A 16,753-nucleotide genomic window follows, 5' to 3' on the forward strand; every position below is an offset into this window, starting at 1 on the left:
AAAAAATAAAGTTTAATTCATCGTGAGGGAGGGAGAATATGGTTATTTGTTTGTATTTTGTGTTTCTTATTATTATTCGAGTTCATGTACGGTTTTCAGTTTGTTATAATTTTGGTTCACATATTATTTCAGTTTTGATTTCATTTTAGGTTTATTAGGAATGACTCTGATATCTATAGGGACTGGGTTTAACAATTTTGGACCAAAGTATGATATAAATTTATGTGTGTGTGTCAGTCTATAGAGGGGAATATTTGTTTTCTGCTCAGATTTAGTACGTGTGTTGTTAGTATGACTTATCTGAGTGATGGATGTATTTTGCATCCATATTAAACATTGAAGAATTGGATGGCTTTAGCCAGATCAAGAAATAGATATAAGGGATACTTAGCACACCTAAAATATGGAAGACCAGAAAAATCAGCAGTAGAGACCATCATGGTTTGCAACAAAACCATTCCATAGTTCATTAAGATTAGTTAGACAAGTTAACACCAATAAGCATCTAGATGCCTACGAGAGTTTAGAAATAAGTCATAACGATTGTGGACCAATACCTAATAGAAATGATATTTTTAGTTATCGGATTTATCTGACTAGTAGATAAGGCAACAATCTTAAATGAATTTTTAGACAATCAAGACGCAGGTACCTACCCAGCAGAGGTATCTGTGGTAGGTATAAATAAGGACAACATTGTATTTAGATTTGGTTTGATCCTTCTCTTGAAGATGATCACTTGGTGATCGAAACACGTGTCGAGGTGTTAATATAACGGTTTGGCGTTGGGATTAAACTCCAGTAATATTTATTACTACACCAAAGGTTCCAAACACACAAATAATAAGAATATTATTTCATAATTTTGAGTGAATTTCTCTTTCAAGCATTATTAGTTTTTTGGTAAATTTTCGTTATGTGGACACCCGGCGATTTTGAAAAAATGTTTGACTGTACTTACGTATTTTGATGCGTAGATTACGAATCCGAAAGAAAAAAGCGGCGCTATCCCTTATTTAAAAAGTTACGGCCCTTCAAAGTTCAGAAAAGGGCAACTTTTCAGCCTTCTTTTTCACTAAATAAACTATTTAAAAACACAAGTATTTATCCAGTAGGTCACCTTTACACCTTATTCCTCCTTCTTTAACACTTTTCACTTCAATAATCAACATTTTTCTTATAAAAAACTTAATTTAAAAACGAATGCTTCTCCTGGTGACATTATTCTATTTTTAGGTTAGTTACTAGTGACATTTCAGAAAAAAGCGGTTGGTATTTGCCGTCGCCTACTATTTCAAATTCGTAATGCACCACCAAAAACCAATTTACGATCTAAAGAATGAAGGTAAAAAACATTTGAATTACTTCAGGAATATGGACTGCATCAGTCGTACCAACCATATCATCAACCTTAAAAACGTAAAATACAGTGATATGTAACCAAAAAGCAGTTCCGTACATTTTTTAACATTTTTATAAGAAAAATGTTGATTATTGAAGTGAAAAGTGTTAAAGAAGGAGGAATAAGGTGTAAAGGTGACCTAGTGAATAAATGCTTGTGTTTTAAAATAGTTTATTTAGTGAAAAAGAAGGCTGGAAAGTTGCCCTTTTCTGAACTTTGAAGGGCCGTAACTTTTTAAATAAGGGAGAGCGCCGTTTTTTTCTTCGGATTCGTAATATACGCATCAAAATACGTGAGTACAGTCAAACATTTTTTCAAAATCGCCGGGTGTCCACATAACGAAAATTTACCGAACTTTTGCATGCGGCCCATTCTCGTGTCTCTTCAGACAGTGTACCCACTCCGGAATCCGGCCCTGACGAGGGCCGTGAAATTGATTGGCCAGATTTCCTATTACAACATGATTGATTATGAACTGATAATAGTACATTAGCGCAAGCGCCATCATAATTCCGCTTACACTTTAGAGCGGAGCGTTTGCGACGAATGAATTATTCCTGCTAGCAGTTGTTTATTCATTTGTTTTATTGTTGTTCTGCGCTATCGCAATTTTCGAAATTTCGCAAAATGTGCCGCCGCGTTTAATTGATTATGTGGGAGTACAACTAAATGATGAAGTGTGTGTTGTGTCGATGCGTGCCGAAAAATATTGTGCGGTTTTTTGAAAAGAAGCAATATGTGTGTGATCATTCTGGTTGGTTTTATGCGTTGGAAACATAAATTGAAATTTCTGCTACCATGTCCAGTTTAAAGAAGGGATCTTCCAGACGTTTCGAGTAAGTATCTCAATGGGATAGGCCGATTATGGCTCAGTGGCTGTGTAGGAATATACGAATACGAAGTTGATCACAACCGAATTCATATTGAATTTTGAGAAACAAAACAACATCACCGTTGATTGTATTTGTTTTGTTAAAAATCTGGAGAATGTCAGATAACCCTTTTGCTGATTTATATCGTTCCTAAAGAAATTTCATAAATCAAATCTCAGTATGGGTTTATGAATAGGAAACATGGTGAATAAAACAAAGAAAATTTCCGGAAGGCAAATAAAGTGGGATACAATCATTTCAACTGCAAATAAAAAACTTTTTTTTTCTGATTGACCCTGCCATTACTTGATGAAGATCCATAGAAATTGATTTTCAAAAATATCACGACATGTTTCGCTAACACAGTAGTGAATAACTTCTAAAAACTAGTGTTTTACTCTTTTATAAACCCCACGTAATCACCAGTGAGAATTACCTATTCAGGTACATACTCAAATCGTAATTACCTAGTAACTACATCTTCTCAACTTTTATATACCTCAGGTACATCTCCAATTATGATTACTTAAAGCATATTATATCAATTCTACATCAATAACAATATGTCTAAGAATACCAGTATAATATCTGTTCCTAAGAAAAAAAACAATTCAGTAATGGTGATCTATTTCAATCCAGTTGGTCATTCAGTAAAACGATCACTTGGTGATCGAAACACGTGTCGAAGTGTTAAAAATAACGATTTGGTGTTGGGGAAAAACTCCAGTAATATTCATTACTACACCAAAGCTTCCAAACAGTACATCATAAGTATATAGTAAAATGTTTGAACTCTTGAGTTTATCAATTTCCATTGCTTCCGAATGATTTGGCTTCAAGCCTTTATTTTCTATGTGTAAAATTTGGAAATCTCTGTTGAAGATATGATTTTTTTCTAAAAGATGACTTGAATATGTTGAACAGTTTTTATTTACATACATTTACATGCGATTCCTAAATGTTCTGCCGGTTTAACCAACCTATACCTAAGGACAGGTTCCCCATTTCAATTTATATCGAGTGGTCCAACGAAAAGTATGCACCTTGCTTTTCTCCTTTTTTTGTATCTTAACGCAAAAATGCTCGGACAGGTCAATTTTGCTTTTGAGGGGGACACATTTTAGATGTATTTTTCTACCTGTGCCTTCAACCCCCTAGCGAGGGTGAGTAACAACCCTAAAATTTTAAATGGAAAGTGGGGTCGAGTGATATATCATTTGAAAGGGCATAAAATTATCTTTCCAATGATACCTAATTTGTTGTATTTACTTGAATAGTTATAAAAAAAGCAAGAACATTTACTCGATATTTTTGGTGTTAATGAAAATGCGAAAAAAAAAACGGCATTTTTATCACTTCTACATTCCTCAATTTCTCTCGTGCGTTTTTTGGTTCAAATACCAACAGCAGATGAGTGTACAAAAAGAATTTAAGCAAACGTTCATTGATTCAGTTCGGTTGCTTTTGAAATTATTTCAACTTTACTGTGAAAATGGTTCATTCCATTCCTGAACGAGTTGAAATTGTTAAACTTTATTATCAACATAATAGTTGTGCTAGACTTACTGCTCGCCTCTTTAATAACAGTCATATCGGGAAAAATCTGAATGATTCGTACGTTGCCAAGTTAGTTCAAAAGTTTGTCGATACCGGATCTGTCTGTAATGTGAAACACCAGCCACGGAAACCGATCAGAAATGAAGCAGTGGAAGTCGCTGTTTTGGGACATGTTGAATTGGATCAAACTCAAAGTACCCGTCAGCTTGCTGCAGCCTCAGGTGTCTCCTTTTCGTCCATAATACGGATATTAAAAGCCTATAAATTTCATCCGTACAAAATTAAATTAGTACAGTAACTCAATGAAGATGATCCTGATAGAAGGCTGCAATTTTGTGAACAACTGAGCCAGCTACTAATTGATGATTCGCACCTATCATTCAACACGTGCTTTTCCGATGAGAGTACATTTTTTTTGAATGCAGCTGTGAATAGGCATAATTGCCGTTACTGGGATGACAGTAACCCACACTCATTCCGAGAGGTCCATACCCAGTACCCTCAAAAAATCAATGTCTGGTGTGGCATATTAGGTAGTCATATCGTAGCGCCACTTTTTATTCCTGGGAATTTAACTGGTGAGGTCTACCTGAACATGCTTGAAGATACAATTGATCCTCTCATAACACAAATAATTGAAAATGACCAAAATCATAATGATGATCGACTTCATTTCCGGCGAAATGGAGCACCTCCTCACTATGTTGCTCCGGTAAGAGAGTTTTTAGATGACCGGTTTCCTGGACGGTGGATTGGAAGGAGAGGTCCCATCGAATGGATGCCAGGTCACCTGATTTATCGCCTTTAGACTTTTTTCTTTGGGGACACTTGAAAAATAAATGTTTTGCTACGCAGCCCGAGTCCATAGAAGATCTTCGCCAACGAATTACAGCAGAGTGCAGAAGAAAAACACCTGATATGCTACAGAATGTTAGGAACAGATTTGAACAAAATCTGTATTATTGTATGGAAGCAAATGGGTCAAATTTTCAGCACTTGCTGAAGTAGGATTCTACTAAGTCAATTACACATTTCAAAGTACTGGGTTGTAGTTGTTTTTCTTCATAATACCTACATGTTTGAGTGAAATACAACAAATTGAGTATCATTGGAAAGATAATATTGTGCCCTTTCAAATGATATATCACTCGAATTTTAGGGTTGTTACTCACCCTCGTTAGGGAGTTTGAGGCACAGGTAGAAAAATACATCTAAAATGTGTCCCCCTCAAAAGCAAAATTGACCTGTCCGAACATTTTTGCGTTAAGTTACAAAAAAAGGAGAAAAGCAAGGTGCATGCTTTTCGTTGGACCACTCTGTATAGAGGTACCACGCCCAAAAGTAGTATCACTCTATAATAATGTAATGGGAGGAGTCGATAACTGTGATTTTCTCATCTCCGTTTACAGATCTTTCATTAGATCGAAAAAGTGGACAGTTCGGCTTATTTCACATGCCTTAGATATGGCAGTAGGCAACTCGTGGTTGGAATATAAAATACATCCTAGATCTAATATATTTCCGGCAAAACTTGGCTGAAGCTCTAATATTATCTGGCAAAATACCTGTGAAGAAACGAGGAAGACCGACGACATCCTCGGCTTCCGCGAGTCCTCTCAATGATTCTTTGATTTCTACCGAAATTATCAAACAAGTGAGACCTGTTGCAGATGTCCGTTTTGATAATTTAGGCCATTTTCCAATATTTTGTGAGAAGATAGGACGGTGCGAAGAAGGCGCAATGTAAATCTCGAACATACATAAAATGCACCAAATGCAACGTATCCCTTTGTATAAGTAGAGACAAATACTGTTTTGGTTCTTTACATACCAAATAATGAATTTCATGCAAACCTGTGGATCATTTCATATAATTTTTTTATGTTCAACTCCTACCTCAGTCATGTTGTACATCACAGTGCACATGTCTGTCCTTGAAAACACAAGGTAATTGGGTTCAAATTATTGTCAAAAATATCCATTACTGGGAAAATGATAAAAAAAAAAATTGTAACGGTTTCATAATTCATGACTGAAAGGGTTAAGGAATAAAGATATTGTATTGTATTGTTGGACTTGCCATATGGCAGATAAAAAGGAATATTTCTAGAAATCTCGATATTAACGAGTTTGTCTTCAGAAAATTATTTAATATTCCGCTATTTTGTAATAGCTGAAGATATTGACTAGGTTTGTGAAGTATTCGCCAGGAGCTTCAAAAGGATGTGTCACTAGACCCCCCTTTCCATTCAATTTTTTCCAGATGGCGTCCAGTCGCCATCTTGAAAGTTTCATCTGTCAATTTCACTTCAAAATAAAGTATTCATGCATCAATTTCATTATCTCAAATTTCAATTTTGTGAGTTGACCAGTACAAAAAATAAAAGGGGGGGACATTAAAGAAATGCAGTGTTTATACCAGATTTCTTCCCTGTGTCTAATTTAGGTTTGGCATTAAATCATAAATTTCTGTTGGATATGTAGATGTTGGAGATTGAATTTTGAAATTATTATAGCTATACTCGTGGATAGTAAAAGTTTAGGAACGACTCAGTCCGAGAATAGAATTAATAAAAAATTTTAAAGTAACGTTTCAATACAGAAGTATCGGTGAGGTATATTATCTCTGGAGGTTTTTCATCAAATTGAACTTTACTCAACCACCTTGTCCTCGGTAAGTTTGATATTTTAAAATTTTTCTTATGAAAAAAGGTGCGACTACTGTTATGTTCACTTTCACTAACAGTACACTCATATGATATTATAAGAAAGTAATGAATAGTCACTAGAACAGGTACAAATATTTCAGGGTTACGCACAGCATTCTAAACTGCAAGTGGAAATATTTATTTTGAAATGCAGTTACTTCATGATGTTTATTATTGGTATAAAAACGATTATGAATAACACTTTGGCGGGATTAACGGTACATTACATAATTGCATAATTTTATGTTTATAATTACACGAATTGAAGGATACTGCTCTTACTGCTTTAGTGAACAACACTGCGGCAATTTTTGAGGAAGAAGAATTTTGCCAAATCAAAAAATTTATGTTTGTTGTACACTGAAATTATATACATTATTGAATTCATCATTCGCATGAATTTCCCGATAAATTTACTGGATGGGTTGAAAAGTTTGTACGCTTACTCACAGATGGGGCTACTAAAGGGTAGTTTCTACAGCTGTATATGAATTTAAGTTGGCAACACTTTTCAACTGACGGTCATTTTATCGGATATTAAGTGATTTATATATAGTTTGAGGCGTTTTCTAACGCTCATGCATTCAAAACGTATTCGTCTATGATTCAAATACATTTATTCTGGCTTTGAAACGTTGACGTCATATCAACTATAATTTGAAACGAATTCATGATGATTCAAAACTAGCGTGAGGTTGGTTTTGAAACTGAATTTGACGTTACGTTACGTCAGTTGTCAGTTTCTACTTTATTTTGATCGTTATAGTTTATAAAGTGCTGAAAACTTTTTATCAAATACATTGTAAGGATGTACAACCTGAAGCTCCTCCAAAGCACGTTTTTCTTGAGGAAGCAGATGTCTGTCAACTCCAACAAAACTGTGTTGATCCCCTTCACCAAGAGGAGGGAATTGGACGATCTAACGCTATTTTCTCTCAATGGTGAGGTCATTCCATTTGGAACGGAGGTGAAATATCTTGACAGTGTCAAGATATTTATATATAAAAAACTCACCTGGAACGCTCACTTGGAAAAAGCTTTACACAAAGCCAGACTGTCTCTATGGACGTGTCGAAGGATTTGTGGTAGAACTTGGCGTTTAGATCCCAAACAAATCCACTGGATTTATGTGATGATTGTCAGACCAATGATCACTTATGGTGCAATTGCCTGGTGACCGAAAGCTTAACAGAAAACTGCCCAAGCGAAGCTCTCTGGCTTACAGAGACAGGCTTGTCTGGCTATCAGTGGTGCCATCAGTACCACATCGTCAGCGGCCATGGAGATCCTTCTAGCTCTACCTCCTCTCCATATTTTTCTGGAGAGAGTAGATGGACTGCATACAGACTTGTTCACATTGCCAATTGCACAAATCAATTCAATGCAAAGTGCAACAGACTGTTGGAAGTCACAGAATTCTGGAAATGACCTCTGGAAATGACCTCAAGAGCAGATAGTTGTTGGTTCACAGATGGATCAAAAACACCTTCCGGTTCTAGTGCATGTATTTTTAGTCGCAGACCCAGGACAGAGATATCTACCTGTCTATATCATAAGTTAATAAAAATATTATCGGACAGTCAAGAGGTGTTGGTAGCTCTTGGTTCCTACCGAGCAACGTCTAAATTGGTAGCAAATTGCCAAAAACGACTCTCCTCGAAAGGAAGACTTGACAGATTCTCTCTGGTCTAGATTCCTGGCCATAATGGCCTGGAAGGCAATAAGGCTGCTGACACCCTTGCAAAGGAGGGTGCTGCAAGTAGCTTCATCGGACCAGAACCTGTCATTAGCATCGCTTTAGGCTTTGCCAAATAAACATTGAACACCTGGATTTATGGACTTCTGGCAGCATCTTCCAGGTTTGGCTCACTCCAAGGCGTTTATTCACCCTTCGAAGCTTGATACCAAACAGTTGTTGGACTACAGTAGGGATGAACTACGGTGTCTAACAGGCCTTCTTACATGTCACTGTCATTTGAGCCATCATATGCAGAGACTTGGACTGTCGGAAGACAGTGAAAATGATGAAACAGCAGAGCATACATATACATTGTGCCTGCCAAGCTGGGGACCGATTCAGGTTCATACAAACTAATCGGCTTCGTTAAGAAGCTGGGTTTATTTGTCCGAGTGTGAAATAGGTGTGAGCCACAATAAATCTATGCGGGTTGCGTTGGAGGGTCGAATAGACCAACTCACTGTAGACCTAACCTAACCTAACGTAACAAATATATGATGGAATCATATATGAGGAATGACCCTACAACTATGTACCAGAAAAAGGTTAAGGAAACTCTCAAAACAATAGAATTGGTTATGAATGGAACGGATAATTGTAGAGCATTGATCATGAATCCACAACCACCAAAACTGTATTCCCTTATTAAATTACACAAAACCAATTTCCCGATTAGACCAGTGGTGTTGTTTGTAACGGTACTTTCCGTGAAAAACTCAGAAATCTTGATTAAATTGATTCTAACCTATACCAATTTCAAGCCAAAATTCAGTATGCATAATTCTTATCAATTAGTGGATAATATTAAAAACGTAATTCTTCCGGATAACGCCAAATTAATATCGTTTGATGTGCAAAATTTATTTCCCAGTATCCCGCCAATTGAAACAATTGGACTAGTTGAGGGTTTCTTAGACAAAAACCACGTCAATCCACTGATAAGACAGGAAATTGTAGATTTACTCACCATTTGTTTATCTCAAAATTATTTCCAGTTTGACGAAAAATTCTATTCATGCAATGAAGGACTAATATTGGAAAACCCTTTGAGACCCTTGCTGGCGGAAATTTTCATGGAGAACATAGAGTAGGAAATCCATAATAATCAGTTAGCTAACAGTTTTTTGTACTGGTACAGATACGTAGATGATATCTTAGTATGTTTTACTGGTACTGATAGGCAATTAGGCAAGTTCATTGAATATGCCAATTCCATCCACCCGTCAATAAAATTCACCACGGAGAGGGAGGTGAATAATTCAATAAATTACCTTGACTTAACCATTACGAAAAATAACAATAAACATGAATTTGCAATTTTTCACAAACCATCGTAAACAGACATTATCATACATAATTCCTCCACACACCCTTACCAGCATAAAGTTGCTGCATTCAATAGTATGCTTCACAGATTATTGATTATTCCACTGTCTGATAGGGAGTTCCAGAAAGAGCTGAATTTGATCAAACAAATCGCGGTTAATAACGGTTACAAAGTAGATATTATAAACGCCATTCTTACCAAAAAACTTCAAAAGCAAGCCATGGACTTGGTCTACCCATATTCAAGATGCGATAACGTCAGTTCTAGGACATTGGCATATTTGAGTGAACCAACCAGGAATATCGCCCGTTTTTTGAAGAAAAAAGGCGTAAACGTGGCTTACAGAACGAATAATAATCTAAGTAAATTTATTAAAAACAATAAAGACAAAACTTCGTTATTGGATAGATCAGGATTATATAAGCTGACTTGTGGCTCTTGTCCAAAACTGTATGTTTGCCAAACAGGAAGAACATTTTCCCAAAGAATTAAATAGCACAGAAGTAGCTTTGTAAATAGAAAGACCAATTCCACATTTGCAAACCACCTATTGGCAGAAGGACATGAGTTCAATCAGGAATACGATGTGTTACATTTAGAAGAGAAGAGTTTGAAACTCAATCTTCTAGAATGTTTAGAAATCAATAGATTCAGGAATTCGGGTAATTTACTGAATGATCAATTAGAGTTGAATAACTCTCCGTTACTGAATATTTTTTCAAATGTGGAAAATGTAACATAAGCTCAGGTAATTAAATTCATTACAAATTTAGGTAAAAAAAAATCAGGTACTTGAAATTCAGGTACCTCAAATTGTAGAATAAGGTATATATAGCATTTAATGTGTAGGATTAGTTATTAAGACACGCCCGAGGAAGTCATTGTATGGCGAAACACGTGTTGCGTTTTTGTAAAACTATCTAGTGAAAATCACACAATAAAGTGTTTTTAGAATCCGATTCTAATTGAGATTCTAGAAAATTGAAAACTTTGTATTTATTATTTAATTTGACATATGACACAAATTATATCACACCATTCTGACGAATCTTATGTAGGCAAAGACTCGCCGAACACACACTCTTTTTGGCAACTTTGAGGTGTCTCACAGTGGAAGGTGCAGCGTCATTACTGTCGTTGTGCGGCTTCTTCAACCTTCTTGGGGTTCCCTCTGTGGAGGTGCACAAGTGAGGAAGTTTTCCTGCAGGGGCAGCCGGTTCCTTGCCTTTATTAAAGGCGGAGCTCTTTTTCGCTCGCCGCAGGAAGTGCCCTTGCTGTTGGGGGTGGAGTGGGGAAAGGAGGAGGGTGCCCTTATAGTTACTGCAACTCCTGCCTCTTTCACTCCCCTTCTCCTTTTGGCCTCGGCGCCGCAAATGCGCTTACGCCTTGGCCTTTGTATCACATCACGATGTGATCCGCTATGTCCAGCTCCATTCCAAGCGGTAGATTGGGGTGGACATTTCTGTTCATCCCTTAGATTGAGGTGAGTACTTATGTCCAGCCTCGGGTTTGGTTTTTGTTTTTGTTGTTTCTGTTGTGTTTGTTTCATTCATGTGTGTTCCCACGAGTAGCAAGGGAAGAGTTGGTCACCTCTGACAGAACCCCGCATTACCAGAGGTAGGCTGATTACAATAATATTTCGCCCAGTTCCCCAAGGGGATCGTTTGTGACCGCATATCACCCTGCGGCCATTCAGTTGTCGGCACGATCCCTTACACCTTAGCTTGGGTAGGCTGGTCCACGGTGGCATGTTTTGCAAATGGTTTTGGGGAGTTTTGGCTCCCCTCACCCTACTTATTTCTGTCACTGACCAGAAGTCCGGCGACCCCGTCCGTAAAGCCACATTGGCTTACCGGACAGGGCCTCCAGTCCCCTGGCCGTTCCTCTATCCGCCACCTGGGGACGCGCCCTATAGGTAGTCCAATCCACGGGTACAAGTTTACTATAACTTCCCACTTCCGCAAGAGGAGTTCTCATTCAACCTGCCCTTGCTTCCGCTTGCATAAATCCTGATACGTTGTTCACAAGTTCTTTGGCTTTGTCCCCTGAAAATCTCGTTTCTCCAGTTTACTGTTCGAAAGCAATTCAGAAGGCAACAAATAATTTACAGTTCACCACAACACACAGACCATTTTCTCCACTTTAGTGTACTAATACGATGTTCTCTACTCGAGTTCCTCGATGTTGATAACCTGTCGCCTTGCTCCACCAGCTGATCTACTGCGCATCTAATATTCAGAGGCACTGCTAGATTTGCCAAGCTTAAACTATCTCAGTACATTTAAAACTAAAGCTCTCATTTCTGTCATGTCATTTATAGTGCTGATTTTTCGCGCACTTTCTGTAATGGCGGGTTCACGCGTACTTCCCGCGCGATTCGTTTTGGCGCCTTTCAATGCTTCGGTAGATATGTTCTCTCTTGCTTTTTGTTGAAGTTCTCTTGGTGTTTGTGTATTTCTATGACTTCTAAATACATTCTTGTTGGATAATGATACGACGTTGCTAGTCTCTCGGTATTTTTGAGAAGGATCTTGTGTTTCCCTGTAACTATACTTCCATAGAAGCAACCCACAATGAATTCTCACTGTGTGGCTTCTGGCGGGTAGATCAGCAAAATAAGAATTTGAGAAAACATCCTACTTCATCGAAGAGGAATGTTCAGAGCGGTTAGGTTAGGTTAGGTTAGGTTTAGCAGTATAATGTAAACATAGCTTCATCTTTCTGGTAGAGCTATAACTAACCACATGCCTTATTCACAGTATTTCAAAATACAGTAAGATAACAGATTTTGAGAAGGTTAGGTTAGGTTAGGTTAGGTTAGGTTGAAATTAAATAATGATAATTTGTTCAATCAAGAACAATGGGGATGAGGGAAAAAACCGAACAATATACAGTCAGTTAGGACCCCTGAGGACCCCTCTCAGGAGGGGTCCTCATGGAAAGGTACAGGAAAAAAAGGCAACTTTCATGATCTACTTTCAATACATCTTAGAATCATAAAACAAAAAAGGTTAAAATGTGAAAATCCATTGATTATTCCTTCAATAGAATTTGATAATTTGCTAATATTTCTTTGCTATAATTCAACTTGATTTTGAGTCATTTATTTCTAGTACAATCATTATTTGACATTTTGTAATATATTTGATTTTTTGTTTCAGTGATATGATGGATGATGATTCTGACGATAAAGATTCAAAACGGTGAGAATTATGAAAATATACACCTCTTCTTTACAAGGCTCAGTCATCTATTCTTTCAGGAAATCTAGAAATTTGAGTGAGAAAAAACGACGAGATCAGTTCAATCTTCTCGTTAGTGAATTAAGCTCAATGGTTTCTACGGGTTGTAGAAAGATGGACAAATCGACTGTTCTCAAATCAACGATTTCTTTTTTAAAGAATCACAATGGTAAGTACATTTCGAAACATCGGATATACAGTGTGATCTATTTTTAATGGAAACACCCCCCTAAAATTTGAAGTTGTAAATCGATTTCAATAATTTTTGTTTTAAATGTCAAGTACTAAAAGGTCTACCTTTTTTCTTCGAAAATCGGGATTTTTTATTAGCGATTTTTTTATTGAAAAAATCACTACGCAACTGGATTCAGAGTGCCTCTAAATAGGTGTGACCAAAATTTCATGAAAAAATATTCATTATTAACAAAGTTATGACAACTAAAAATTCGAAAACTCACACAGCTAACAGTCACAATATATCATTTTTTTATGATTTCAACAATAAAGTGCCGCCAGATGAAAAAAAACAAATAGCGTAAATATTTTTAATGAAAATAATGGAATTACATTCATACAATTCAACTAACAATGAAGCAAAAAATTTTAATAAACGTAACCAATAACTAATTATTGAAATGTTTCGATTCAGTGAAACAATTAATTCTAACTCATATTCTAGTAGTCTCTACTAATCCACTACGTATTTCGATACGTATTACGAATGTTTCTGATTACGTTCCTCAGTTCTTGAGGGCTAATATCTGCACATACTTGTCGACTTCTTGCACAAAGTTCATTTCTATCTCTTGAGCGGTTTTTGTAAACCTTTTGTGTGAGAAGTCCCCAGAGAAAAAAGTCCAAAACTGTGAGGTCTGGAGATCTGGGTGGCCACTCTATAAACGGACTACCACGGCCTATCAATCGATTTGGAAAATGTCCATTAAGCCATTGCCTCACAGCTCTGGCATAATGAACTGAACACCCATCTAACTGGACAATTAAATTTGATCGTTCATTGATTGGCAGCTCGTGAATAGCATCCCAAAACTCTGTGTTTAAAAATTCTAGAAACCTCTGCGCATTAATGTTTTCCTTAAAAAAGAAAGGACCAATAATTCGTTCGTTCAATATCCTACATCAGACGTTGATTTTTTGAGAATACTGGCTTTTACAGTTTATTATCCAGTTAGGATTATCCGCTGCCCAATAGCGACAATTCTGTGATGACACTACTCCATTTGTAGTGAAAGTGGCTTCGTCGGTATATAAAATATTTTTTAGGAAATTTCTATTGTTTAAATATTTCCCTTGGGCCCATAAACAATATTCCAGGCGTCTTGCTTCGTCGCCTTCTTGAACTGTGTAAAAATTTTGGCTTGAAAGGTTTAATATTCTTCGCCTTAAGACATCGAATAGTTTCTCGTGGAATATTCAAATCTAAAGTGGCATTCCTTATACTGGCATTAGGATTATTTCCGAAATAATCTAAAATGATTTGATCATTCCTGTCATTTCTGTTTCGTCTTTGTATAGGATTACTTTTTAACATCACTTTTGTTAGTGCACCAGTTTCATTGAATATTTTATTTATTTTATTTACCGTACCGCAGCTAATACGAGGACGATCTGGATGTCTCTCAATAAATACTCTACAAACCTCTCTAGCACTTCTAACGTCATCTCCCGAAAGGCGTACAATTTCAATTTTCTCTCTTACGCTCAATCTTGCAGCCATGACACAAAATAATTCGAAGAACTGTAAGGTGAATATTGTTGACAATAGTACACTTAAATCTTTCACAGGTGTCAAACTGTGATATCATTTCCATGGCAACTAAGATTTGAAACGAAATAGTAGGTCTTAGTTTTAGTTTATTTGCGTGAAAACTTGAATGTAATTCCGTTATTTTAATTAAAAATATTTACGCTATTTGTTTTTTTTTTCATCTGGCGGCACTTTATTGTTGAAATCATAAAAAAATATTCTCATGGCTATATCTGTTGATATAGGGTGTTTTTTATAACTGCTAGCTGTGTGAGTTTTCGAATTTTTGAGTTGTCATAACTTTGTTAATAATGAATATTTTTTCATGAAATTTTGGTCACACCTGTTTAGAGGCACTCTGAATCCAGTGGCGTAGTGATTTTTTCGCCAATGTCTAGGCGCATGCGTAATGTCTAAAGGTAGACATATTGAACATTTACTATGATTTCTACATGTTGTGTGTTTTGTTATTGATAAATTAGTTTTGTTTATTACCCTTCAAGTAATCGTTTAATTCAGGTACTAACTACAAAATAACAATAAATCCAGTTCGCATTTATGTATCTCTGTAGTTGCTCGTAAAATAATTTTTGCTGCGTACTGGTTTATTTTGGGCAAAGAAGCCAGGAGACTTTTTTGTTTAGAATGAAACAGGCTATCGGAAATAAATTTTTAAATAGTAAACAAATAATGAGACAAAAAGTTACATTGGAAATAAATTTTAGGGGTTGCGTTTTCCACCCCTTACAATCATGGGGTAAACCAAATGAATTACTAAGTGTCTTTTTGGTAGTACAAAACGTCAGGTCAATTTCAATATTGTAACTTTTTCAGTGCTTGTGAAAAAAATTGTTATACACATTTTATGTACCCCCTTTAAGGGGCTGTATCTTAACAAGGGATGCTCCAATGAAGTTTCTTTAAATGAAAGATCCTATCTTTTTTTCGATGAGGAATCACCTCCTTAAATGTTTTACACTTATTCAGTTACACCCTGTATTGCCAAATATGCGCTAAACTAACTGATTGTTATGAGAAAACAAGTATAGCTGTAGCACCAGTCAATCTAATAATAACACTGATGATCTTCGAACATGACTCAACCTCTGACGGAAGCACCAAACTCCTTACGAAGATTCGAAATAGATGAACACTTCAATCTAGCAGACCACTATTATAATCTTCAAGCAGTCATTTTTCACTGTGGTTCTGACGCCTTGGTCAAAGACGAAACGGACTGGTTCAAGTTTGACGATAGTTGTGTGACTAAGTGTTCTGGCGATGTCTTGAATTTATTGCAGCCTCTGGAGACACCCTACATTTTGTTCCATGAAAGAGAGGACATTGGCAGATCAAGATCGTCAGATGATGTGGTGCTGAAAGCAAATGCGCCACTGGTATCAATGAAGTCGCCCCGGAGCGCCAATTAATTTTTGTTGTTGTTTTATAGTTTCATGATTTGTAAATATTGGTAGTTCTGATTATAATTATGTATTTTTTTACTCTGTACAAATGATGAAAAAGAAAAAATCCAAAACGTTTTTGATCAAAAACTAATCTCTTCTGAAAAATATCAGAGAAACCTATCCAAATGTTATCCATTTCTGTTCACCTCACCTGGAATACAATTATGAGTCGATTCCGTAATACCTTGTGTAAGATAAAAATCGTCATAACAACATAGGTATCTTTCCGCAGAGTAGCGAAAATGAAGAATATTACGTAATTCTCGGAAAATAATTTTCATACTTTCTTTTGTTTCAGAGATAACAGTTCGATCTCGAATAAATGAAATTCAAGAAGACTGGAAACCGACTTTTTTAACGAATGAAGAATTCACCCATTTAGTTTTAGAGGCTGTGGATGGTTTCATAATGGTATTTTCCACAACTGGTCATATTTATTACGCTTCCGAAAGCATTGCCTCGCTTTTGGGTCATTTACCTGTAAGTACACAGAATAGATTATAATTTTTTTATCAGCAATATGGTACATTCAATACTGTTTCGGTGGCGATCTCAACACGAATAAACCCTTTCTGTCAATTTCAACATATAAACTATATTTATCCAACTCCAAAAAACAAATTAACCCAAACAAAAGTAGATACGTGATCAATGCAAGATCACCACGCACATTTGC

General features: G+C 36.3%; 1 protein-coding gene across 2 annotated transcripts in view; it reads left to right on the forward strand.

Moving 5' to 3' along the window:
• The first annotated feature begins 1,905 nt into the window (after positions 1-1,905).
• Clk (circadian locomoter output cycles kaput protein Clock) overlaps positions 1,906-16,753 on the forward strand; it is a 42,429-nt gene continuing 27,581 nt past the window's right edge. The window contains exons 1-4 of one of the 2 annotated variants that reach the window (XM_074172158.1): positions 1,906-2,238; positions 12,766-12,807; positions 12,867-13,015; positions 16,376-16,557. In XM_074172158.1, the coding sequence (XP_074028259.1) occupies positions 2,201-2,238; positions 12,766-12,807; positions 12,867-13,015; positions 16,376-16,557 (411 nt within the window). In that variant the 5' untranslated portion in view covers positions 1,906-2,200. The remainder of the gene's footprint in view (positions 2,239-12,765; positions 12,808-12,866; positions 13,016-16,375; positions 16,558-16,753) is intronic. The other variant, XM_074172159.1, reaches the window with a different exon arrangement.

This window comes from Leptinotarsa decemlineata, unplaced genomic scaffold (genome assembly GCF_025532065.1).
Source record: "Leptinotarsa decemlineata unplaced genomic scaffold, Ldec_3_MD MMD2_tig00000035_RagTag_RagTag, whole genome shotgun sequence".
NCBI lineage: Eukaryota > Metazoa > Arthropoda > Insecta > Coleoptera > Chrysomelidae > Leptinotarsa > Leptinotarsa decemlineata.